A 24,533-nucleotide genomic window follows, 5' to 3' on the forward strand; every position below is an offset into this window, starting at 1 on the left:
TGAGGTCAGATCATGCAGGGCTTTTAGATCTTGGAGTCGGATGGATTTGTGTCACCTTAAGCAAGTCCCTTGGTTTTAAGCATGATTTACAACTTACCAATGTCTTCTCCATTAGCTGTTTTGCGAAACAGACTACCCCAAGTTAAGTGGCTTTAACACAGCCATTTTGGGGCAAGTCAGTTTGGGCTGGACCCACAGGCATGGTTCCCCAGTCTTACTTTACTCTCTTTGAAATCTTTCTCTTGGTTTGCAAAGTACAGCTGAAAAGTCAAGTAATGTGAGGGCTGAAAAGCATCCATTGTCTGGTAACACAAGGTTGTTTTTAACCCTAGTCTACGGTGCTATTATGAAGGTGGACGTTGTTCTGTAGTGTGTTAAGCAGTAAATAGAGGCTGTGGTGGGCTGAATGATGGCCACCCAGAAATGCTCACAGCCTAATCCTTGGAACCCATGAATATGTCGGGTTATACAACAGATGAGAATTAAGGTTGCAGATGGAATTAAAATTGTTAGTCAGCTACCTTAAAATAGGGGGATTTTCCCAGATTACCTGAACAGGCCCAGTGTGATCACAGGGGAGGGTGGTTAAAAGTGAAAGAGGAAAGCAAAAGAGGAGAGTGCACTGGAGATGTGACTACAGAAGAGGTTAGAGTAACGGGGTGTGAGCAGTTGACTTGACTGCCATTGCTGGCTTTGAAGATGGAAGGGGCCATGAGCCCCAGTGTGGGTAGCCTCTTGAAGCTGGAGAAGACCAGGAAACAAGACTTTTCCCCAGAACCTCCAGAATAAATGCAGCCCTGCTGACACCTTGATTTTAGCCCAATGACATGCATGTCAGACTTACGATCTACAACATAAAGTAATAAATTTGTTTTGTTTTAAGCCACCAAATCTTGTAGTAATTTGATTACCAACAATAGGAAGTGAACAGAGGGTAGGGAGAGTCGGATATCCACATAGACCCTCTAAAGAAGTTTGCCATCAAAGGAAGAAGAAAGAGAAGATGAGGACCTGCAGGATTTAGGGAGGATGGTATTGTGTTTGAAAATGGCAGAGATGCTGCACTTTTGAATTTTTACATTATTTGTGTGATTTCTGAGTTATTTTTATGCTTCTTAGAGATACAGCATCAGAGTGCTTACCCGACACTCCCCACTACTATCACATACAACTCTTTAAAAGCAAGTTAATTGTACCTGAATACAAATCAGATATCTCTGCAACTTTAAAACTTGATTGCACTAAAATACCAATTCTATAAGAACATTTCTCTTTAGCTTAATACTGACTAAAACTAATTATACCCTAGTAGTACTTGATGGTAATATATGTTAAACATTTATAAGCCTTGAAATTATGCTTACGTTGAGAAAGTAGATGTCAGGACACCATGAATTTGAATTTTATTTCTAAATCATTACAAGTAAAATGGGCATTATTTTTCAATCCTATAAATTGTAATTGATCTCTATAAACAATAACAGTAGTCAATAAACACTGTGCAATGCATGCTTATTATATGGCCCAAGTTTAACTCTTGGTAGCTCATTGAATCCTCATGACAATCTTATGTGGGAGTTGGAATTATTTATATTCACGTTTTACAGATAGAGAATATGAGCCATTAAACATAAAAAGACCCATTTAGCAAATACAAAAGAATTGAGATACAATTTTTTTTAAGTTTTTATTTATTTATTTTGAGAGAGACAGAGACAGCACAAATGGGGAGGGGCAGAGAGAGAGAAGGAGAGAGAGAATCCCAAGCAGACTCCAAACTGTGCAGAACTCGATGCGGGGCTCAAACTCACAAAACCATGAGATCAGGACCTGAGCAGAAACCAAGAGTCAGACGCTTAACCAACTCAGCCACCCAGAGCGCCCAGAGGTATAATTATTATTATCTTAAGTTGGCTTTATTGTGATTTTTTTTTACAAACTTCTGCCTTTTAAAATATTTTTTTAAAAATTTGCATGTAGTTGACACACAATATTACACTGGTTTCAGGTGTACGACATAGTGTTTCATCTTCTCTATACGTTATGCTACCTCACCACAAGTGTGGTTACCATCCGTCCCCTTACAACACTATTAAAATACCATGGACTGTCTTCCCTGTGCTGTGCTTTTTATTCCTGTGACTTACTCATTCCATAACTGGAAGCTTGTTGACCCATTTTGCCCATCTCCCCACCCCCTTCCCACTGGCAACCATTAGTTTGTGCTCTGCATTTATAAGTCTGATTATGCTTTTGTTTGCTTACTCATTTTTTTGTTTCCTAGATTCCACATATGAGTGAAGTCTTATGGTGTTTGTCTTTCTCATTCCGACCTACTTCATTTACCAAAATACCCTCTGGGTCCATTCTTGTTGCAGGTGGCAAAATCTCATTCTTTTTAATGGCTCTGTAATATTCCAGTGTGTGTGTGTGTGTGTGTGTGTGTGTGTGTGTGTGTGTGTGTGTACACACACCCCATATCTTCCTTATCCATTTGTCAGTAAACATTTAAGTTGCTTGCTTCCATATCTTGGCTATTGTAAATAATGCTGCAGTAAACATAGGGGTACATGTATCTTTTCAAATTAGTGTTTTCATTTTCTTTGAGTAAATACCCAGTAGTGGAATTACTGGATCACATGGTATTTCTGTTTTTAATTAAAAAAAATTTTTTTAATGTTTTATTTATTTTTGAGAGAGAGAGAGAGAGAGAGGCAGTCTACAAGGGGGGAGGGACAGAGAGGAGGGAGACACAGAATCTGAAACTCCAGGCTCTGAGCTGTCAGCATGGAGCCCAATGCAGGGCTCACACTTGTGAACCACAATATCATGACCTGAGCCAAAGTCAGACGCTTAACCGTCTGAGCCACCCAGGTGCCCCTGTTGCTAATTTTTTTTTAATGTTTATTTATATTGAGAGAGAGAGAGAGAGAGAGTATGTGCGAGCAGGGGAAGGAAAGAGAGAATCCCAAGCAGGTTCTGCCCTGTCAGAGCAGAGCCTGATATGGGGCTTGATCTCATGATCATGACCTGAGCAGAAATCAAGAGTCAGATGCTTAACAGACTGAGCCACCCAGGCGCCTTCTGTTTTTAATTTTTTGAGGAAGTTCCATACTGTTTCCCACAGTGGTTGCACCAGTTTACATTCCCACCAACAGTGCATGAGGGTTTTTTTTTCCTCTACATCTTCACCAACACTTGTTATTTCTTGTCTTTCTGATTCTAGCCATTCTCACAGGTATGAGATGATACCTCACCTGTGGTTTTGATTTGTATTTCCCTGATGAGGAGTGATGTCGAGCATCTTTTCATGTGTCTGTTGGCCATCTGGATGTCTTTGGGAAAATGTTTATTTGGGGTTTTTGTCTATTTTTTAATCAGATTGATTTTTTGGTGTTGAGTTGTGTAAGTTCTTTATATATTTTTTATATTAACCCCTTAAAATGTAATCATTTGCATATAAGAAGTTTCTTTTAGTTTACTCAAGGAACCAGCAGTCTATACAAGCATCATTTAAGGTCTTGCATTGTATGGACTATAAAATAGGTTCCAGCTGCTGCACACTCTCAGATTTTCTTCCTCTCTTCTTTCTTTTGCACGTTAACAATTTCTTGGAAATTTTTGGAAATGCGTATCATATTTGGTAAAATTTTAAACATAATAATAATATCAAGAGTTGGTGAGAACTTTGTTTTTTAAGGCATTCATTCACTGTTGGTGGGGAGTATGAGTGGCTATAAGCCTTTCTGAGGAAAGTGCTTATAAAATATTGTCAGCAATAAAAATTTAATATGTAAGTATGTTATAGCTCTGCAGTCTAACTCTATGAATCTGTCCTACTAATCTATACTTGACCAGCCAGACAAAATGTACGTCCAACCAACAAAGAGAAAGAGCAATGGAATTAGAAAATCATCATTGGATCCAAAGTAGGTAGACAGTGGTTTGATGAGGAATAGGATATTTCTACATAGTCTCAATTCATCTCCCCATAAATTACCAGTTAATTACAAAAGGAAACAGAGTAACTCTACTATGGAGAAACCTGGCAAACACCACACTAATCATGTGATCAAAATTAACACCAATATTGGGAGAACTAGCATCACATGCTTCCTGATATTTTCTGAAACGGTCACATCATGTCATTGCTATTCCTTCCAAGAATGCATAACCTGCATCTGATCATGAGAAAACATCTGGGGGAAAAAAAATGAAATTGAGGGTTTGTCTATGAGATAACTGAACTATCCTCTTCATAGATGTCAAGATCAAGAAAGAAAGAAAGACTGAGGGTCCAGACTAAAGACCTAGGATCTCCAGTGCATTGTGTGATCATAAACTAGGTCCTAGGCTAGAAACACAAGTAGCTAGAGAGCGTATTAGTGGGACGGATGACAAGACTTGAATAAAGTGCAAATTAGATAATAGTGTTTTTATCATAAAGTTTCTGATCTTGACAATTGTACTGTGGTTATAGAAAAGGGTGGGGTTTTTTTTTTCCTTAGGAGGTGCACCCTGAAGGATTTAGGGGTAGGAGCGTGATGTCTCCAACTTATTCTCAGGAAGAGTATGCACATATATAAAAACACGAAAGAATACTAAAGCACATGAAGCAAAATGTAAACAGTTGGTGAATTTTCGTCATGGTTATGTAGGGATTCCTTGTACTGTTCTGGCAAATATTTTTTGTAAGTTTGAAATTATATCAAGATAAGTTTAAAAATAAATAAATTAAGCCCACAGGCAAGGCAGGATGACCTAGGAAAAACTTTTCGAATAGGGCCCAGATGTAATGACAGTTTTCACCAGCCTTTCTTGACTAAAGATGATGCCACATTTCGTGTCAATATTCCATATAACGTAAGCCTGAGGAACAAGATTAGAGTATAATTTGTCCAAAATGGTGTTATTCAAGTTTATACTTCTGTTCTGACTTTGGCCAGAGCCATTATGGCATATCCAGAAAGAGGTATAGATACAATTACATGTATCGTCCTTTGTATGTATTATTTCTCACAACCAAATATTTGATGAGATTTGGACTGCTGACAATTTGGGGTTCTAATTTCTGACAAGGACCTAGACTGTAGTGGTGCCTGGCTGGCTCTCTTGGTAGAACATCGGACTCTTGATCTCAGGGTCGTTAATTCTAGCCCCATGTTGGGTGTGGAGCCTACTTCAACAACAATACAACAACAAAGAACCTGGACTCCTAGACTGTAGCTCTTCTGTGTTGCCAAATTCAATTCGTCGTCTTGAACAGGCAGGTGGGCTAAGGTTATCACCTCTTAGGAAAAATTAAGGAGTCTTCCACAAGGATGGAGGTATTCCTGAAGGCAAGGCCAAGTAATTTTTTTTTTTTTTTTTTGAGAAAACAGCCCAGTCCATTCCTGCAAGATATAAATTGACTCTTTTAAATTACGTGCTATAAATGGGTCAGTGATAATTTTAGCTTGGTACATTCTTAGAAGAGATTGAAACTCATTGTTTACTGTGGCCGTTAAAAAAAACCCCTCTGTGTAGCAACCCCCCCTCCCGCCAAGAATGTCTACTTTTGAGCACTGTGACATTCAGATGAGCCCTCCAAACTTGTCAAACTTAATTGTGAAAAACATGTAAGATAGCACAATTTTATGACCAAATATATAGAATTATTGGCTCTAAGCCATTTACATGTTTGAAGGACAAAACAGTTGATTTTCTTTTTTTTTTTAGAACAGTTGGTCTTAAGGCAGTTTTTTGGACAGTAATTAACCAGACCAGCTGCACGATGAGGCTGCTGTTAGTAAGCAACAGTAAAACCATATTTGGAGGAAGTGAAGCACATTTCTAATACAGCATAAAAAAATCACTCTTTGGAGTTAGACTGCCCATATTCATAATCCCTATCCTCCCACTCACAGGATATACAACTTTGTATATTTGTTTAGCCTCACTATTCTCTAGGGAGTACCTATTTTCTCTGAGGATCATACTATTAGAATAGTACCTAAGAGCACTGTTGATAAGGGTCAGATTCACTGTCATATCTAAGTGGAACAGGCACATAGAAGGCGCCCCATGTCTGTAGTTGTTATTACTTCTTCGTCTGGTCTCAAAAGCAGCGAGCTGTGTTGAGATAATAAATTTTAAAGGAGAGCAGTGAAAACCCTGTTTTATGTGCCTGAATTCCTACCTGTCAGCCGCCCTTTCCTGCTTCCCTGACTTACAGGCTATAGAGATACGGCTTCCATACAAACAGCAGTAGTCAAGAGCCTTCACTGAGTCAGTACCACTTGGTCCACTTTATGTCCAGAGAGGCAAGAAGATTCAGGAATATCAGTAAAAATGGAGCATTCTCATGCTGTTTCTGACAGTTTCCCTATCATAAACAGAATAAAAACAGTCAGCATTGGCTTCAAACAAACAAACCACCAAAAAACGCCAAACTTCATGCTTGCAATTTGTTGTGAAAGAAATTGGCAGAAACCTGAGAAATCTAATTTCTAGAAATCTAATGACTCCATAATTTGTACAGGAAACTTATTACTCAGGGTAGACATGTTGGCATGGGCCAAAAGCTGACCAAGGAGAGTAGACCTGAGGTAATTCTAGTTTCCACTCAGCGACTTTTTTCAGTCTGAGCTTTTAGTAAGTCTTTTATGGGAGGAAATATAATTTATGCTCAGTTGGAAAGGATGGGGGTGAAGAGTGGGGTTCCTTGCTTTATAAAGCTGAGAAGAATCTTCCTCCCAGATATCAGTAAGGACCTGGGTTTTTGTGATGTCACTGACCATATCCATGCCATTGCTAACTCTGTCCCAGAATCTGCCTGCTTTCCTGATTCCAGTATTCTCCTTCAAGAGAGTCAAGATTTTATAATTCAGCTCATATTTAACAATATCCCTACGGTCTTTTAAATTTGTGTTATTGTTGTCTCACTGCCTGGCTAAATTGTTTTTACTTAGGGCAAGCAAGCCCCAACTTTACCCTATTAGATTTGCTAGATCTCTTGATAAACACACCAATGTAAAGACACCAGAATGCGGTCCCAGCACATCCTCAGTAGTCAGAGATCTTGTTGAAAATGAAAACCCCTTGCTCCATTTCACTTTGTAAAGCTCTGGACCTCACCAGTCCAATCCTAAATACAAATAATCCCCAGGACAGCTATGCCAGGCAAGGGTAGAAGTCAGTGAGAAGTGAGCTCAGTGCCCCGGAGAGGCCGGAACCAGGTGTGTGTGCCGTGATGATAAACTTTGCGGTGCTGGAGACCTGTAGGACACTATTTTCAGATGTTTCCCATGTGCTGGCAGCCAGTACTCATTGGTTTGTTTGTAAATAGAACTTGATAGGAACTTTTCCACTCAAATTTACAATGTTGTTGTAGGGGCCATGTTCCTTAAACTGTTTTTGGCTTCCAACTCCCTGGAGAATCTGATAAAAGCTGTAGACCCTCTCTTCTCAGAAGAATGCACAGATGCTTACGTATGCTTGAAAACAATTGCACATAATTTCAAGGAATTTACATGAAACACTTTCAGAGCCTGCTCTTCATTGCTCCAAAACCAGCCATAAGAAGTCTATCTTCCTCTCCCTCAAAACGTTCCAGAGGGCTCTTTTGTACCTCTTTAACAGTCTTTGAATAATTGAGGGTGATGATGAGGATCATGGTAACTACATTGTATTGAGCTTTCAGTGTTTGTTAGACACTGTGTATTCCTTATCCCCAGAAGTGAACTCTGGGTCATCTTCTCCAAACCTGTTCTTCCAGCAGCCTTCCCCAACTCCATCTCTTCAGGTGCTCCGGTGGGACTGGATCTGTACCCCTACCACTGCAGTCGCCTTCCTCCTAACCACCATCCTCTCTCACCCTGCTTCATTGCAAGCGATCCCCTTATTTCTACCCTTGCCCTTCTCAACACAGCAGCCAGAATCATTGATCCTAGTAAAGCGCAAGTCTTATCTTCCCTCACTGTTCTACTCAGAATCCTCTACAGGCTTCCCATCTCATTCAGAGTGAAAGATGAGATCCTTCCAATGGCCAGCTCAGCTCCAGAAGATCACAATACATTGTACCGTGCATGGTATGCATAGCAGCCCCGGTGATGGTCTGTAAGACTTTGCACAACTCTCCCACCCCCATAACTAAGTGACTTCTGTGACCTTCGCTCCCCTGCTACGTTTTCCTTGTTCACTGTGTTCTAGCCATGTTAGCTTCCTTCCTAATTGTTAGGTGCACCAGGCTGTCCCGCCTGAAGCCTTTGCATTTGTTACTTCTGCCAGGAATCGGGTCCCCCCAACATCTGCTTAGCTCATGTCTTCACTTTCTTAAATTCTTTGTTCAAGAGTCACCTTGGTGAGGCATACACCGACCACCCTTATTAAAATGCAGTCCTCAGCTCTATCCTAGCATTCCCTATCTGCCTTTAGCTGTGCTATTTTTTCCATAGCAATCATCATCTTCCAACGTATTCATAGTATCTTGTTTACTTATGTTTCTCTCTTCCCACTGGAATGCAAGCTTCACTAGGATGGAAAATTATTGCCTGTTTAGTTTGGCATATGGGTGCAGTATCTAGAAAAGTAATTGTTATATAATAAGGGCTCAAAGCCTGTTGAATGAAATGAACAAACCCTAGGGAAATATATTGTTCTCCTTTTATAATTATGGTTTTAGATTCAAAGAGATTAAGCAACTTGCTCAAAGTCACACAGCTGATGAATGGTATCACTAGGATTTTTGGATTTTCTGACACTAAAGACTTAGGTTCTTAAATACCAAAAATACTTCTTTCCAAGGATATATAAAATAAGAGGTCAAAATGTAGTCTAGAAGTGGCAGTCTTACAAGGCTGAGGAGTCAAAAGTTGGAGTTTGGGGCCAACACAATGGCTGCAAAGGACCCTTTTCCTTTGTGGCAAAGGACCCTGCCAAGAAGGGAACCACAGGTGAGGTGGTTCAGAAATCTCTGTATGTGGACTGACTTCCCAGCAGTGAGTGCATGGGGTGAACATCTAAGTGGCCCAGACAAAAGCTGGAAAGGTTGAAAGAGCCCAATAAAGATTTCAGCAGCTCCCACCTTCGGGGAGACAGTTTGGAGTTAAATTCCTCCCAAGGTATAGGGACTTGGTAAACTCTACAAGACTTTTGTCAAAATTCTAGAAGAGCCAGGCCATAAGAGTAAGAACCACACTTGCAGAATCAAAAATAAGCAGTGGTAGCGAATTTTAACTCATTGAATAAACTAAACCCCTGAGTCCCTTCAGATGTAAATAAATAAATTGAATGATGGGATTTGGGATAATTACATGGTTTCAAAGTACTTCTCCAAAATTACTTACTAATTACAAAAGTGAAATAGGTAACTTTACGGTAGAGAAGCCAAGGAGACACTGCCTTAATCAAGAGATCAAAGTGAAAATCATTGATACTAGGATGAATCAAAATCAGGCCCTACCTGAGACGATGCACCAAGAACAGTGTGACTTCCATGATTTCCTCTAGTGATGCTCACCTGAGTATGATCATGCAGGTACATCAGACAAATTCAGATTGTGAGACAGTGTGCAAAGTACGAAGCCTGTAATCTTCCAAGTGTCAAGGTTATGAAAGTCAAGGGAAGACAGGAACTATTCCGAGCTGAAGAAATTGGGTGACTAAACTGAACATTTGATTCTAAACTGGAACCTTTTGCTGTAATACTTTGAGAACAACTGAGGAAACTTGACATTAGGATTGAGTATTAGATGGTAACAATATATTTGTGTTAATATACCGATTTTGTAAATGATCTTGTCGTGGTATGGCGTACAAATGAAAGTGTGCTTGAGTGATGGGTTGTCAACTTGACAAATCACTTAGATGGGTTCCTGAAAAAAGTTTTATGACTATATTTAAGACTTGTCTTTAGATTTATGATTGTTTCAAAATAAAATGAAAAAAAAGTGTATTTCTATATAGTAGGATCAAACAACTGGAAAGTGGAATTTTTTGAACATAAAATACTTGGGAATAAATTTACTCTGTAAATTCTACATTGCTGAGAGAAATTAAAGAAAACATGATTAATAGAGAGATGTACCATGTTCACGAGTAGGAACACTCAATGTTGTTCACATGCCAGTTCTCCCTAAATTGAACTATAGATGGAAAACCGTCAAAGTCACAATCCAAGCAGGGTTTTTGGTGGAGACTGACAAACTGACTCCAATTCCTATGCAAAAACAAAGGAACTAGAATAGCTCGTTCAGTCTTAAAGAAGAACAAATATGGGAGGCTTAAATGATCTGATTTAAAAATGACTATTAAGTCACAGTAATCAAGGCAGTATGGCATGAAACATATAGATCAGTGGAATAGAACAGGACCCCAGAAATACACCCACACTTCTATAGCCCTTTGATTTTTGACAAATGTGACAAAGCAATTCAATGGGGAAAGAAGTAAGTGGTGCTAGAACAATGAAAAAAGTGAATCTCAACACTTACTTTGCTCCATACACAAGTATTAGTTTGAAACAGACCCTAAACATAAAAGGCATATAAAGCATTTATAAGAAATCATAGGAGAATATCTTTATAACTAGTGTAGGCAAAGTCTCCTCAAAACAGTAACCAAAAGGAGGAGGCAGACGGAAGCAGTATGAGAAGAGGAGGAGGAAGGAGGAGGAGGAGAAAACTGAACTAATAAAAATTAAACATTTTCTGCTCATCAAGAGACACTTTTGAGAAAATTAAAAGCAAACCACTCACTCAGAGATAATATTTTCCATACATGTACTTGACAAAGAACTTGTATCCAAAATCTACAAGAATGCTTTTAAATTATTTTAAAAAGTAAACAAAGAGAGCTTGCTCCCAGAATGGTCATGTGAGGAGCTACATGGACCTGCTTTCCAGGGAAACAACTGTAACTAATAAAAGTTATTTAAAATCTCTGGAGGTTAGCCTGTGGGTGGGCATACATACAGCAGTTGAAGAAACATTTATTCAGGGAAATCTAAATGTTAGAACAGCAAAAGTGGGTGGCACTTGAGCCATGACCTTCTGCCCTCTCCCACACTGCATGACCGAAACTCCATTTGGGTGGGGGTAGCCAAGAAGTTGGGGTCCCCTTCCCCTCAGCTCCCAGTTAAGAGATACTATATCTCATCAGGAGATTTCAGGACACCAAGCATTTCTCATTCACCCAGCTCCTTGCTACAGAGGGTAAATTCTTGGCAAAGAATTGTGGCTGAGAGTTTGGGAGCTCCTTTCCTCCACCCAGCCCCCACTCCTAGGGCAGAAGCTTTATTCTAGGCTTGGAAAGTTGAGAATATGGAGCTCTGATGCTCTTGCCCTGCTTGATTTGTAGGGTTCTGTGCTGGTAGAGGCAAACTGAGAAGGCCAGGGACTAGTGCCTTCTTGTAGCACCTTATTAATTAAGCAGGGGTGTCACTCTGAGAGAAGTGGGCCACTGTCCTCACCCCCAGCCCCAGAGCAGTGCATCAGAGATTTCCCCAGAGGGAGAAGTAGTGCATAAACCCGGAACTCTGAAGTTCTTAAAAGAACTTATTTGAAGCAGAGTATGTAGAAGTTCAAGCCTAAGGATGAGGGGGGAAAATGGGGACTTTGGTGGTAAGCAATTAAGAGGCGGCTTCGTAGCTCCATTAGAGCAGCACACTAAACTGTTGGAATGAGCATACCAGGGAAATAGTCAAGGATGAAGAACACTTTTGGGGCCAGAACAAATCTCAAACACTGGCCTCAGAAACTAACCCTACACAGGAGCCTGAATTTATTGGATCAGACTGGGGAGTAACTTATGCCCCAGGGCATAAATTGAAAATAATAGATCAATCAGCCAGCAATTAGTGGAGCTCAACAACTGGGTATAATATGAAAGAGTCAGACAGCTTAACAGATCAGGTTCTTAAAGAAAGTAAAAAAAAAAAAAAAAAAAAGGGTCCTGCTAAACCATTCTTTGAATGCCCAAGGTTGTGTCCTCTGAGGAGTAGCAGCAGAGACTTCTTGCAGGTAAAACAGACCTCACTAGAATACTCAGTTATTAAATAAAGAAAAAATAAATAAAAACAAGCTTCTGGTGGGGGTAGGGAGTTGGAATCAGATCATAACTTGAATCCACGAGAAAAAAAAATGAAGAGAACCAAAAATGTAAATAAGGCTAACATGCTAAATTATAAATATATACTTGCTCTCCTCTCAGCTTCTCTGAAAGACATAAAATTGTGTAAAGTAATCATTGTTATATTCTGTTGGCTTGTAACATGTAGTTGTACTGTGTATAACAATATAGCATAAAAAGGAAGAGGCCGTGAGCTCTACAGGAGTAATGTTTGTGTGTGTCACTGAAATTAAGTTGGTATATATCTGAAGCTTTTTTGATGTTAATGTGCATATAATAAGCCATAGCACAGCCACTAATAAAAAGTGAGATTCATTAAAGGAATTAAAATGTTATATTAGAAAATATTCACTTAGTGAAACAGAAAGGAGTAAAAGAGGAATAGAGAAAAAATATATAGAAAACAAAAAAGTAGAACAGCAGACAGACATCAACAATATCAATAATAACATTAAGTGTAAATGGAGTAGTCCATGTAATCAAAAGGCAGAAGTTGTCAGACAAGGGGAGAAAAGAATCAGCATTATGCTGTTTATAGGAGATACAGTGTAGGTTCAAAGATACAAATAGATTAAAGAATAAAGATGGAAAAGGAGAAATGACACAAACAGCAACTACAAGAAAGCAGGAGTGGCTTACTAATATCAAACAAAATAGACTCAAAAACAAAAAATGTTACTCCAGATTAAAAAGGGACACTTCATAATGATCAAAGTGCCAAATCATCAGGAAGACATAACAATTACAAACAAACATGCATCTAACAATGTAGACCCAAAATACATGAAGTAAAACTGATAGAAATGAAGGGAGAAATAAACAACTCAACAACAGTACTCCACTTTCAATAATGCTTTAGATTAAGCAAAAGAGCAGCAAGGAAATAGAAGATAAACCACCTAGATATAACAGACATCTGTAGAGCTCTCTGAACAAACACAGCTGAGTACATATTTTTCCCAAGTGGATAAGGAACATTCTTTTAAGATAGGCCATATGGTATGCCACTAAAAAAATAAATACACCTCTGGGTGCTTGGCTGGCTCAGTTGAAAGAGCATTGACTCTTGATCTTGGGGTTGTGAGTTTGAGCCCCACGTTGGGTGTAAATTTTACTTAAATAAACCTTTTTTTTAAAAACACCTCAATACATTTTAAAAAGTTTAAAATTATACAAAGTATGTTCTCTGACTGCAATGGAATGAAGTTAGAAATCAATAACAAAAAGAAATTTGGGATATTCACAACTGTGAAATTTAACAATTTACTCTTATGTAACCAGTGTGTCAAAGAACAACTCTAAAGAGAAATCAGAAAATACTTTGAGATGAGAGAGAATGAAGACATGACATACCACATCTTATGAGATGCAGCTAAAGTAGTGCTTAGTGGGAAATTCATAGTTGTAATTGCCTGAATTGAAAAAGAAGAAAAAAAAATGTTTTTTAAGAAGATCCCAATTCAGTAACTTTATCTTCCACCTTAAGGCACTGGAAAAAGAAGAGCTAACTCACACCAAAGCAAGCAGATACAAGGGAAATAATAAAGATTAGAGCAGAAATGAATCCAATAGAGAATGTGCAAACAGTAAAGCAAATGAGTGAAACCAAATGATGATTCATTGACAAACCTGTAGTGAGATTGGCCAAGTAAAACAGGAAGAAGGCTCAAGTCAGCAAAATTAGGAATAGAAGAAGGGACTACTAACTACAGAATTAAAAAGGGTCATAAGGGAAAACTGTGAACAACTGTCTGCCAAAAATTAGACAATTTAGGTGAAATAAATTCCTAGAAAGGCACAAACTATTAGAGTTGACTAGAGGAAATATAACATCTGAATAGACCTATAACAAGTAAGTAAATTGAAGAAGAAAACGTAATAAACTAACCACAATGAAAAGCCCAGACCCATATAGCTTCCGTAGTGAATACTGACAAACGTTTAAGAAGGAATTAATGCCAGTCTTCACAAATGTCCAAAATATAGAAGAGGAAGAAACACTTTCCAACCAATTCTTTGAGGCCAGTATTACCTCAACACCAAAACCAGACAAAAATATCAAGATAAATCAAGAAAATTATAAACCAATATCTCTTATGAATAAAGACACAAAAATCCTCAACAAAATTCTATCAAACTGAATCCAGCACCATATTAAAAGGAAGGTATACTGTGGCCAAGTAGGATTTATCCCAGGAATGCAAGGAAAAGTGAAAATCAATTAATATACCTTACTAGTCAAATAAAGGACAGAAACCATATTATCATCATGGTAGACATAGAAAAACATTTGACAAAAGTCAACACTCCTTTGTGATAAAGACATTCCTACTGCTACTTTTTGGTAGGAATAGCGAACTTCGTCAAAATCAAGAGCCATTCTTTCCCCCTAAAATCAGGAGCAAGGCAAGAATATCCACTTTCACTGCTTTGTTCAACATGAGTGGATTAACTCCAAATGTTTCAAAGATTAAAAGTAAGAGCTAAAATGAAAAAATTTCTTAGTGGAAAATGGGTAAATCTTTGCAACCTTGGTGTTGGCAATGGTTTCTTAAATATGGTTTCAAAAGCACAAGCAACTAAAGAAAAAAAAAGATAAATTGGAATTTAAATTGGATGGAGTGATGGAGATGTTTTAAAATTGAATGTGTTGATAGTTGCATAACTGAATATACTAAAAACTATCGAATTTCATGGTATGTGATTTATATTTCAGTTTTTTTTAATGTTTATTTACTTTTGAGAGAGAGAGAGAGAGAGAGAGAGAGAGAGAGAGAGAGAGTGGGGAGGGGCAGAGAGAGCCAGAGACACAGAATCCAAAGCAGGCTCCAGGCTCTGAGCTGTCAGCACAGAGCCCGACATCAGGCTCGAACCCGCAAGCCATGAGATCATGACCTGAGCCAAAGTCAGACACTCAATCAACTGAGCCACCCAGGTGCTCCTATGTGAACTATATTTCAAATGAAGAAAAGAAAATCAGGGGCCCCTGGGTGGTTCAGTCAGTTATGTGTCTGACTCTTGATTTCAGCTCAGGTCACGATCTCACGGTTTGCAGGATCGAGCCCGTGTTAGGCTCTGTGTTAAGAACGTGGAGCCTGCTTGGAAAATTCCCTCTCTCTCTCTCTCTGTGCCCCTTCCCTCCCCTGCACACTCTCTCTCTCAAAAATAAACTTAAAAAAATATAAACATCAAGAGGCAAACAAAACAAAACCCACTTTAATACACTTCACCAAAGAAGATATAAAAATGTTCAATAAGCTGGGGCACCCAGGTGGCTCAGTGGGTTGAGTGTCCAACTTTGGCTCAGGTCATGATCTCCTGGCTTATAAGTTTGAGCCCACATCGAGCTCGTTGCTTTCAGCCTATCAGTGCAGAGCTGGCTTCTGACCCTCTGTCCTCCTCTCTGTGGCCCTTCCCCACTTGTGCTCTCCCAAAAATAAGTAAATATTTTTTTAAATGTCCAATAAGCCATGGAAAGATACTAAGTATCATTATGATTCAGGAAAGTGCAAATTAAACCCATAAGGAGATACCACAACACACTAAACAGAACAACTAAAATTATAATGACTGAGAGTACCAACTGCTTACATTATAGAAATTCTCACTGACCTCATATCCCAGCCACTGATTAGCACAAGTACTTAACCCATAAGGACACTTCAGTTGTATCATAGTTCCTGCCATTATAGCCCTTTGGCAGCTTCTGTATCTACTTACCACTGTCGATACCTGGACCGCTGCGTAGAGCTGGCTGTTCACTTTGTAAAGTACGCAACCATGTACCTACAAATAAAACATGTTTATTTTATGAAAGTCAGGTCTTCACCTTTGGCTCTTGGGCGATTCCAAAAGTAGAAAGTAGGTTACTTGATGCTATTTTAGGTTTGTTTTCTTAAGTTTGCCATTAGTTGTTCTCTGTCTCCCCAGTAAATGGAAAATAAACCACTTTCTATGTTCCAAGCAACCATAATCCACAGTAGTTAACCATTTCCATTGTATGGATAAAAACTGCAGCTGAGAGAATCTTGATTTGCTCAAGGCAGGACACAGTGAAACCGCTGTTTGATCCCAGTCTGAGAGTTACAAAGCCCAGGTCCTATGGCCTATATTGAGGTCCCTTAAAGATAGTATATTGGATTCTTTTTACAACACACTTGCCTTTGAGTTTCAGAGTGATTTTTTTCAGAGTATATTTAATATTTATTCCACTGTAAAGAATCTGTGTTTAATTAATATATCTATGGAGTGCTTCCTGTATGTGGGTACTGTTTGTAGAGATGAATACATTGATCCAGACTTGTAGAAAGCTCAGAGTTTAGTAGAGAAGGCAAGTGTGCAAATAAACATTTTCAATACAGTAAGATAACTGCAGTGGGAGACGTCTTTAGTAAGCACAGTGGCTAATAAAAAAGGAAGTGATCAACTGCTGGAGTGGTTATTGAAGATGAGAAAATGGCATAGGACATGCAAGGATGGATGGGTAGGAGTTTGTCAGTTGGTCAGCTGACCTGTGGGTGTCTGTTTCTGTGTCATGACTAAGTGTGGAAACCATGTATGCATAAACATCAGTATTTGATTTAAGTAAATAACTACTTAAAGGTAGAAAAAATTCATTGTTGGCAGGAATGCTGTGTTCCTTTACACCTTTTTAATAATTAGCTTTGTGTTAAGATATAATTAAAACCTCTGAGCAAAATGCAGAAGCCTTAGAAGGGCAATGCTTTTTATTGGCATGCACTTTGTAAAACACACTGCAAAACAACCATTAGAGTTCTTTCATTCTGTTGCATCTGCTTTTTTGGAATTTAACGCTAACCAGGCAAGATGAAACAAAAATTTGCAAGTTCGTGAAGATTTTGCTTTGTTCCTTTTTCAAATTTTGCTGAACTTGATAAATGAATATACTTGGGATGCATGCTTCTCAGATTTTTAGGAGGAAAGCTTTAAATTACATCTGTGACTATTTTCTAGGTATATGTTGTTTCTCACACGTAGATGTTGTGTGGTCAGGTAGCAGTGGTTAGTTTCTGATGAAGCTACTATCAGATTATCAATAAATGTCTTATTAGAGCTAATTACAAATAATTTTTACAAATAATAATGGTAATTATTATTAAATATAATTATATTTATACTGTCTATATTAATAATAATTATATTTATAATTAGTAATTATAAATCACATTATAATATATTATTATGTTATATTATTATTATTATTCAGCTCTCTTATGTATTTCTTACTGTAGCCTTTTTTGTCTCTAATTTCATTATTCTTGGGATAAATGGGGCAAATTAAGAGGGAAATGGGAATCTTTCAGTGTCAGGTGTTTGACTCAGCCACCTTGTGCCACTTTTACTTATGGGCTGCATAGAGCAATAAGAAGGCCACCTGCTACCTGAAACGCGTTTTTGAAAGGGTACATAGAAAATTCTAGAAAATAGGGAATCTGCTCAGATAGTGACTGGCAGCTATTACAAAGGAAAAGCTGAGATTTTTGTGTTCTGTTTTGTTCTGTTCCTTTTTTTATCTTAGTTGCAATGGTTGATGTTTTGGTACTCCACAGCAAGCTAAGTATTATGTGGTGATGGCAGAGGTTTTGATACACTGCCATTTGGAAAAATGTATTTAAATATATACAGATGTCATGTAATAGTTTTAATGGCAATACTCCATGCACATTCATTTGATTGTGGCTTAGGGTAGTCGTTATCTTATGAAATGTATTACTATATGTATTTAGTAATATGTTCTAGATGAAACTATATACTATAGACAAAGAATTATACAAAAATAATATATTAAAGTCAGTGCCTTGTGGTTAATCCAAAATGTTTAAAAGGGAATACTTCCTTAAGTTTATGAATACAAGTCAAAGAAAGAAAAAAATATATTTCATTTTTAGATTATATAAATGGTGGAGAACTTTTTACTCATCTTTCTCAAAGAGAGCGTTTCACAGAGCACGAGGTGCGGATCTATGTTGGAGAGATTGTGCTTGCCCTCGAACATCTCCACAAGGTAAGATGCTCAGTCTTTGAGAGTTCTTTTCTTGAAAAAAAATCTATTTTAACTGAGGTAATGCTGGAGCTAAAGAGCTACTGTTTTAAACGTCATTGTCTTTGTGGAGATTGTGAAAGCACACTTACACACCGTTGCCAGTATTCTCAATTCTGTAGTTCCCTTTTTCAAAAATCATCTTTTTTTCTTGGTAGTTCCTGTGATACGGATTAAAAAGGTAGAATGTGAGCAGTTCTTTGGTTCTTGTTTATGAAAAATCCTAATGCTTATTACAAAGTACCATTAGAATAAAAGCTTTTCATTCTTAAAATAACCTTTGAAATAAAACCACAAGTCATAATCTATATTTGCTTAGTTGTGACTTACTCCGTTGCAGACTCTGCCTGTTTGTTTGCAGGGTATATTTCCTGATTAAGTTGGAGAATATGAGTTTTTGGAAAGAAGCGCCTGCCACACTACCCAGCTACCCCGCTGTCCCACTCTGGTCTGCCTTTGCCTTTGTTTTGCCCCTGGGGCCCCCCTCTTGTTCCCTCTCTGTCCCTCCTCTTCCATTGTCTCCATGTAGCGTGAACTCAGTTGCTAAAAACTTTGAGTGGAATTCATGCCTGTGCTGCTGTTTGAACTCCATAAAATCCATTCGAACTTTAAAAATATATATATTATTTCAGATACTATTAATCTTGATTGGAGAAATTTTGACTAAATTTTTTTTAACTTAATGAGGATGGATTATTATAGAAGCAGTTAGCTGTGTAGACCAAGCGTGTGTGTATTTCCTCAGAAATAGAAAGTATTTGAGTAATTTTCATCAAAGTGTATGAGATCATGAGGCCATCACGACTTGAGTCGCTACATTAGGATGAGACAGGTGCATTGTAGAGCTACTATTCTTTGTCGTGAATTCAGATCCTGCACTGGATTAGACATGAACAGGGATTAAAGTGGTGTTTATGGAGCATGGACAGGAGTGGAGAGAGATGAAGGAAAAGGCAGGGAAGAGGGAGGAAAATTTTAAAGTGGCAAGGAGACTGGAATTGCAAGATGGAGGCAATGGACGGGAGAGGCTGTGAGAAAAGATGGTGAGAAGATGCAAGCACAGAAGGAGGGGATCAAGGAAAGGGGACATCTAGAGCAGAACAGAGCCAGGACTGGATGGGGGGGTGGGGGTGGTCAGAGCAGGAGTCTTACAGAGAGTGGATGAAAATGTATAAGAACAGGAGGGAAAGAGAAAAGGCCCTGGTGGGCATGGGGGGTGGGGCTGCAGTGCGTGGACCAAAGGGACAGAGGAGCAGGAAGGGAGCTGACAGACATTCCTTTGGGTGGAGTTGTCCTGGGGTGGCCAGCTTTTGCTGGTTGAGTATCCGTGGGATATAAAGCAGTTAGGGCATCTTCATATATGAACCAAATTGGGCCCAGGAATGGGTTGAAAAGATCTTGGAGTTTTATGCTTAGGTGTAAGTTTTTATAATATAAAAACGATGGTAGAAATCACCATAAATAACCAGAGTAGAAACAAGCAAAACAAATACAAAGCTCCAATGGGTAAGCTACTAAATTCAGTTTTTAATTTGTGTGAAATCTTTAATTCTGTTAATTCTGTTTATTAAAGAAAAAAATCCATGAACACCTGTTATTATTAAAACAGGGTAATCAGAAGTAGAAAACCTGATGAATACTGGATATACATGGAATTGATGTAGAGTGAAAGTAATGTAGCAAATCAGATCTCAGCTAAGTTTCTCTTAATCTTACTACCCTAAAAAGATAAATGCAAAGAGATACAACAGGAAGCCAGGAATATTAACCTTGACACAGCTGCTAACATTGAGTTTCCTGAGAAGAGACAAAAATGAGAGTTTCCTTGGAAGTGATGAGGTGAAGCAGATGGTAAATAATTTATTTCTAAAATTGTTTTCAAAGAGTTTGTTTCAAAGAAAAAAAAGTCACACTGGCTGTTAGATGTTCATGAAGCTTCGAGTCAAATGTCTGCTCGGACTGCAGATATTATCCTCTCTTTCGTGTAGAACACTGAAGTTCCAGGAGGGAAATTGCCTAGCATGTTTCCTTCTGTAATTTTTTGTTTCAATTTTAAGAAATTAGTACGAATCTGCTTTTTCATATACTTAATGTTGTAGAAAGCAGGGTTTCTAAGTTTAAAAACATTTAATTTAGGCTGACATAACATGAAATATGCAATGTACATATATCAAGAACTTATATGACTTGTGTAGATTTACTTAGCTGAAGAAATAGCTGAAGTGTTTTACTGTAACACATGCAAAACAAAATGGAGGGATATATAAATGTTATCTAATTGACTTGTTGCTTATTTAGAAGCCTATTCAACAAGCCTTTATTAATTATCTATTTGATGGTTTGCAAGATACTAGATAAATGTGAAGAACAGAGTTAGAGTATGGTTATATCAAGACAAGGAGGAAACACCTAGAAAATATCAGTTATTTTTAGATAAGTGCAATGTATGTGTAGGTGCTGTAAGAAGAAAAAGAAAGACATGACCAGCGTGGAATCTGGTTAGTCAGGAAAGCCTCCGAATCCATTAGCAAGTGATGGACACGAATTGGCTAAAAGTACCCGAAGAAGATCATGTACAGTGAGGATTAGATAATTAAGAAGATAGGAGGAAGCAACAGTCAACAGAAAGACCCCACAGAAGCTGGTCCAACAAAGATGGACCTTCGTTACACAAAGAAGGAAGAGTTAGGAGGTAGGAGAGGTCCAGCGAGCCCAGCAGATGAGCCCTGAGATAGAGGAATTCACATTTGCCATGGCCAGTCACTAAGAGCCATTAGTGCATCCTGAGCAGGAGAATCCTTTTTTTGGTTTGTTTTTAAGGTAGACAAAGACTTTCCTAATTTATTTTTTGGAAACTGTTATTTTAAAATGCATATTTGTTTGTTTTTACAGTTGGGGATTATATACCGTGACATTAAGCTTGAGAACATTCTACTTGATTCTAATGGCCACGTGGTGCTGACAGATTTTGGTCTGAGTAAGGAGTTTGTGGCTGAAGAAGTGAGTATTATATTTTAATTTGAAGTTAGTAACAATGGAATGTACACAATGATAAAAAATGAGCTGTAGAAGAAGCATTTGTCAGGATAGTACCATATGGATTATGGATTTTTGGGGCAGGTTTGCCTAGAGGAACATCTTGACCTGAATGACTGTAAAGAGTTTTAGCTTAAATTACCATGGAACATGGAACCATCTTGCTAGAATTGCAGTAAACATTTAATGAATATATCAGAATTCCCCAGTCTAAAACAAATCAAAACTATGCATTTAACTTTCCCTATAAAATATGACTGAAAATTTTGAATAATCCTTTGGGCCCTTTAGGAGAATTATGGCTTAAGTGATAACCAGTGGACCATTACAAAACAAAGGACATACAGTTTACATTATATTTACAAAGTAGGACATGTTGTGATGGCCCTTCGAATTCACTTGACAAAAATGACAAGGATCTACTAGACCTACTTCTTCAACAATCTAAAATTATTGAAGTAATTTGTGATAGCTGAACTAAAATTTGATAGCTAACGTGCAGATTTTGAATATGGAGGACCTTGCACTTTCAGTAGAACTCTTTATTATTACAGGTGCATTTAATGACATTTAAAACTGTACATCTAGTTCTAGTTAAATACTCCTCATGTAGCAGCTGTAATAAAAATTATATTTTTACACTACTGGTTATGCAAGATAACTAGATGAATTTGAATGCCAATTCATTTTTATCTAAGAAATTATTAGTTAGAGTACAGAATCACAGTGGAATTTTTGTAGTGAAGAACTTTGTGGTTGTAAAACACATTGGTCTTGAATTCCAAATTAGGTGTATCTATTTCTGAACATTTGCTTTTTGGACTATTGCCCATGTAGTTCTAAGTGAATTTGATAAGTGCTGAAATCATAAAATCTAAAGATCTCAACTTTTTATCATATCTGTATTCATTCAGTTCACTTATTAAGTATTGACCACCTCTACTATGCTAGGTACTGGATAATGCAGTAGTGAATAAGATGCCTTCATGAAGTTACGGTTATAATTATATTGATTATCTTTGATGGGACAACCATTGTTATAAAATAGATGAATTTTTGAGGAATTTACTTCAAAGTTTGATTTTTAAGACTTTTTCTCCTTTGTAAAACTATTAGTGGCAATGTCAGTAAAATGTGACAGATTAAATACATTTACTGTTGCTTCCTCATTAAACCCCATAAACAAAAGTAAAGGAGTAAAATAGGTATGTACTCAGAAAAGATGAAAGAATATAGCAACCAAATTTTGGAAGACGGACAGCAGGAATACTACTTGTAGCCAATTTAAGCATCCCTGATCACAGTTGAATCCTAAGCTAGCAACGTGAGAAGCCCCAAGGCAAACTAATTTGCACTTCTGGCCCCCAGAAAGGTTCAGGACTCCCTCAGAGTAGGAACACAGGTGCCATGGGACATAGGAGGGTTGTTTGGAAGTCTATATAAGAAACAGGTAGCCTCCGGGTCTCTGTCTCCCCTATTCACCCAGGCAGCCATGCTTCCCTTACCTTCCAGGAAGACTGAAAGGGTTAAGTAGAAAGACTAGATTCAGGGACGAGGGGCTGAAGGTGAGGCCACAACAAGGAAACTACTGTTTCCTTGGGGTGAAAAATGACACAGCGAACCATGGAGCTCCCACGGCCTCTTTCTGCCACTTTGTCCTGAGAACACGTCTTCCCAGACAGGAGTTTGGAGAATTCCTCTCTGAGAAACTGAAAACAAAACCTGCAGATGCTATCAGTTGGTGGTGTTGCTAGTGAAGTAGCCCGGCCAGATCTTTCTACAGAGATGTCTGGGACTTGACGAGCTCAGCGTGTGCCCCGGAACCATGTTTGTGATGATGTCACAACTTCTGTTTCTATTTTGATTTCAGTATATTTCACCGTAATTCGTTTCTTTTGTCTGTATTGCAATATGATTAGTTTCCTCTGTCATACTGTGCATTTAAAAACACTATTCTGAGAAGTGGTCTGTGGGCTTCAACAGACAGCCAAAGGGCCCTTGGTTTGTAAAGGACCCCTTCGCAGGGAGATTTGGTGACCATCATCTCCTCTCTCCATGGGACCATTCACGCATTTGCTCCTTCCCTCTATCAAAGTATTTGTTGAGGGCCTTCTCCATGGAGACATTGGGCTAGGTTCTGGTAAGACACCAATGAAAAGAATCACTTAGTGACTCCTGTATTTACAGGTACATGTGGCTGAATGTTTGGCAGACTTTGGCCCTGGGCAACGGCAAAATGTCAGAAGCTAAAACAAAATAAACAAAAGTCAAATATGGATCAGAGTTGTTGAGTTTTAATACAGAGATACAAATTAATCAGAAAGACTGTATGACTGAACCAGCCAGGTCCCTCCTCACAAGAGAGATTTGTGTGTCCTGCGAGTCATGTCAGCCGCTCCTCCACAAGGGGGGCTCTCATGGGCTGCCTTAAGTTTTGAGCACTTAGTTGTTCAGGTGCAAAAATGAAATACTGGGATTCTATCTGAAGTGGAGAAATACTGTACAAATTTTCTTATTTTTCACTGAATACAACCTAGCTGCGTTTAATTATAGTTACGTGATAGTGTCTGTATAATTAAGCTTTCTAGTTTCATCTCTTCCCCTCAGACTACCAGCTCATTCTTCCTCTTTCTGTAGAGGACATACCATCACACTAGACTTCAGGTTTAGCTCTCATGGCTGGCATGGGAACTACCCTTCTCTGAGACCCCTACAACAGGATCTCGTGGTCCTTTGCTTCCCTAATTCCACCCACCACTTATTCAGCCAATTTCCCTGCCTAAGACTCCTTCCACCTTAAAAATATTTCCACCAAACAATTTCTGTTTTGATTAGCTAGCATTCCTTTTTGGTTTCACATGTCACGCTGAATCACGTATATTGAAGTATCTTTCTTGGAGTGAGTTTCTTTTTTGTTTATCCCTATTCTACCTCCTTGGTTTTTAGTTTAAACTCTAGTTTAAGGAGTCTCCTCCTAGGTTTCCAGTGCCTAGGGAGAGATTGTATGGCTCTAGCTCTAACTAACCTCTCTCCTTTTCTACCTCTTCCTCTTGGACCCTTTTGTTACCATTTAAGCATGCTTAGTCTCTCCTGTCTTAAACTTTTAAAGATGGAGAGTGGATGGATGGATGGATGGATGGATGGATGGACGGACTGACTAGTAGATAAAAAGAATCTATCTCAGAATTACATATTCCCTGCCAGCTCTTGTGTTCTTGTTCTCCTCTGTCAGTATTTGTCTACACACTCTCTTTACCCACATCTCACTCACTCCTTAGTCTACTCTGGTTTGGCTTGCACACCTACCAACTGACTGTAAGTCTTCTTG

At 38.4% G+C, this 24,533-nt stretch overlaps 1 protein-coding gene and 1 long non-coding RNA gene across 15 annotated transcripts in view; one reads left to right on the forward strand and one right to left on the reverse strand.

Moving 5' to 3' along the window:
* The window catches only part of RPS6KA5 (ribosomal protein S6 kinase A5), a 181,163-nt gene that overhangs the window by 83,140 nt on the left and 73,490 nt on the right, over nt 1-24,533 (forward strand). For 11 of the 13 annotated variants that reach the window (XR_015252076.1, XR_015252077.1, XM_086709003.1 and 8 more), the window contains 2 exons: nt 18,018-18,133; nt 21,062-21,169. The exons of 1 other annotated variant lie outside the window; for it this stretch is intronic. Coding sequence is in view for 9 of the 12 variants with exons in the window: in XM_086709003.1 (XP_086565129.1) it covers nt 18,018-18,133; nt 21,062-21,169 (224 nt within the window). In the remaining 3 variants the exon portion in view is untranslated. Of the gene's footprint in view, nt 1-18,017; nt 18,134-21,061; nt 21,170-24,533 lie in introns of those variants that run through there. One more of the 13 variants, XM_086709012.1, reaches the window with a different exon arrangement.
* On the reverse strand, nt 1,684-16,000 carry LOC147579761 (uncharacterized). Of its 2 annotated transcripts, none has more exons than XR_015252080.1 (4): nt 15,829-16,000; nt 6,179-6,364; nt 5,208-5,393; nt 1,684-1,830 (listed from the first exon to the last, which is right to left on the reverse strand). It is a non-coding gene; the product is annotated as an uncharacterized LOC147579761 (long non-coding RNA). The 2 variants fall into 2 exon arrangements; XR_015252081.1 differs by having other exon boundaries at nt 5,289-5,393; nt 15,829-15,962.

This window comes from Puma concolor, chromosome B3, assembly GCF_028749965.1.
Source record: "Puma concolor isolate L17-30 chromosome B3, mPumCon1.1.hap2, whole genome shotgun sequence".
NCBI lineage: Eukaryota > Metazoa > Chordata > Mammalia > Carnivora > Felidae > Puma > Puma concolor.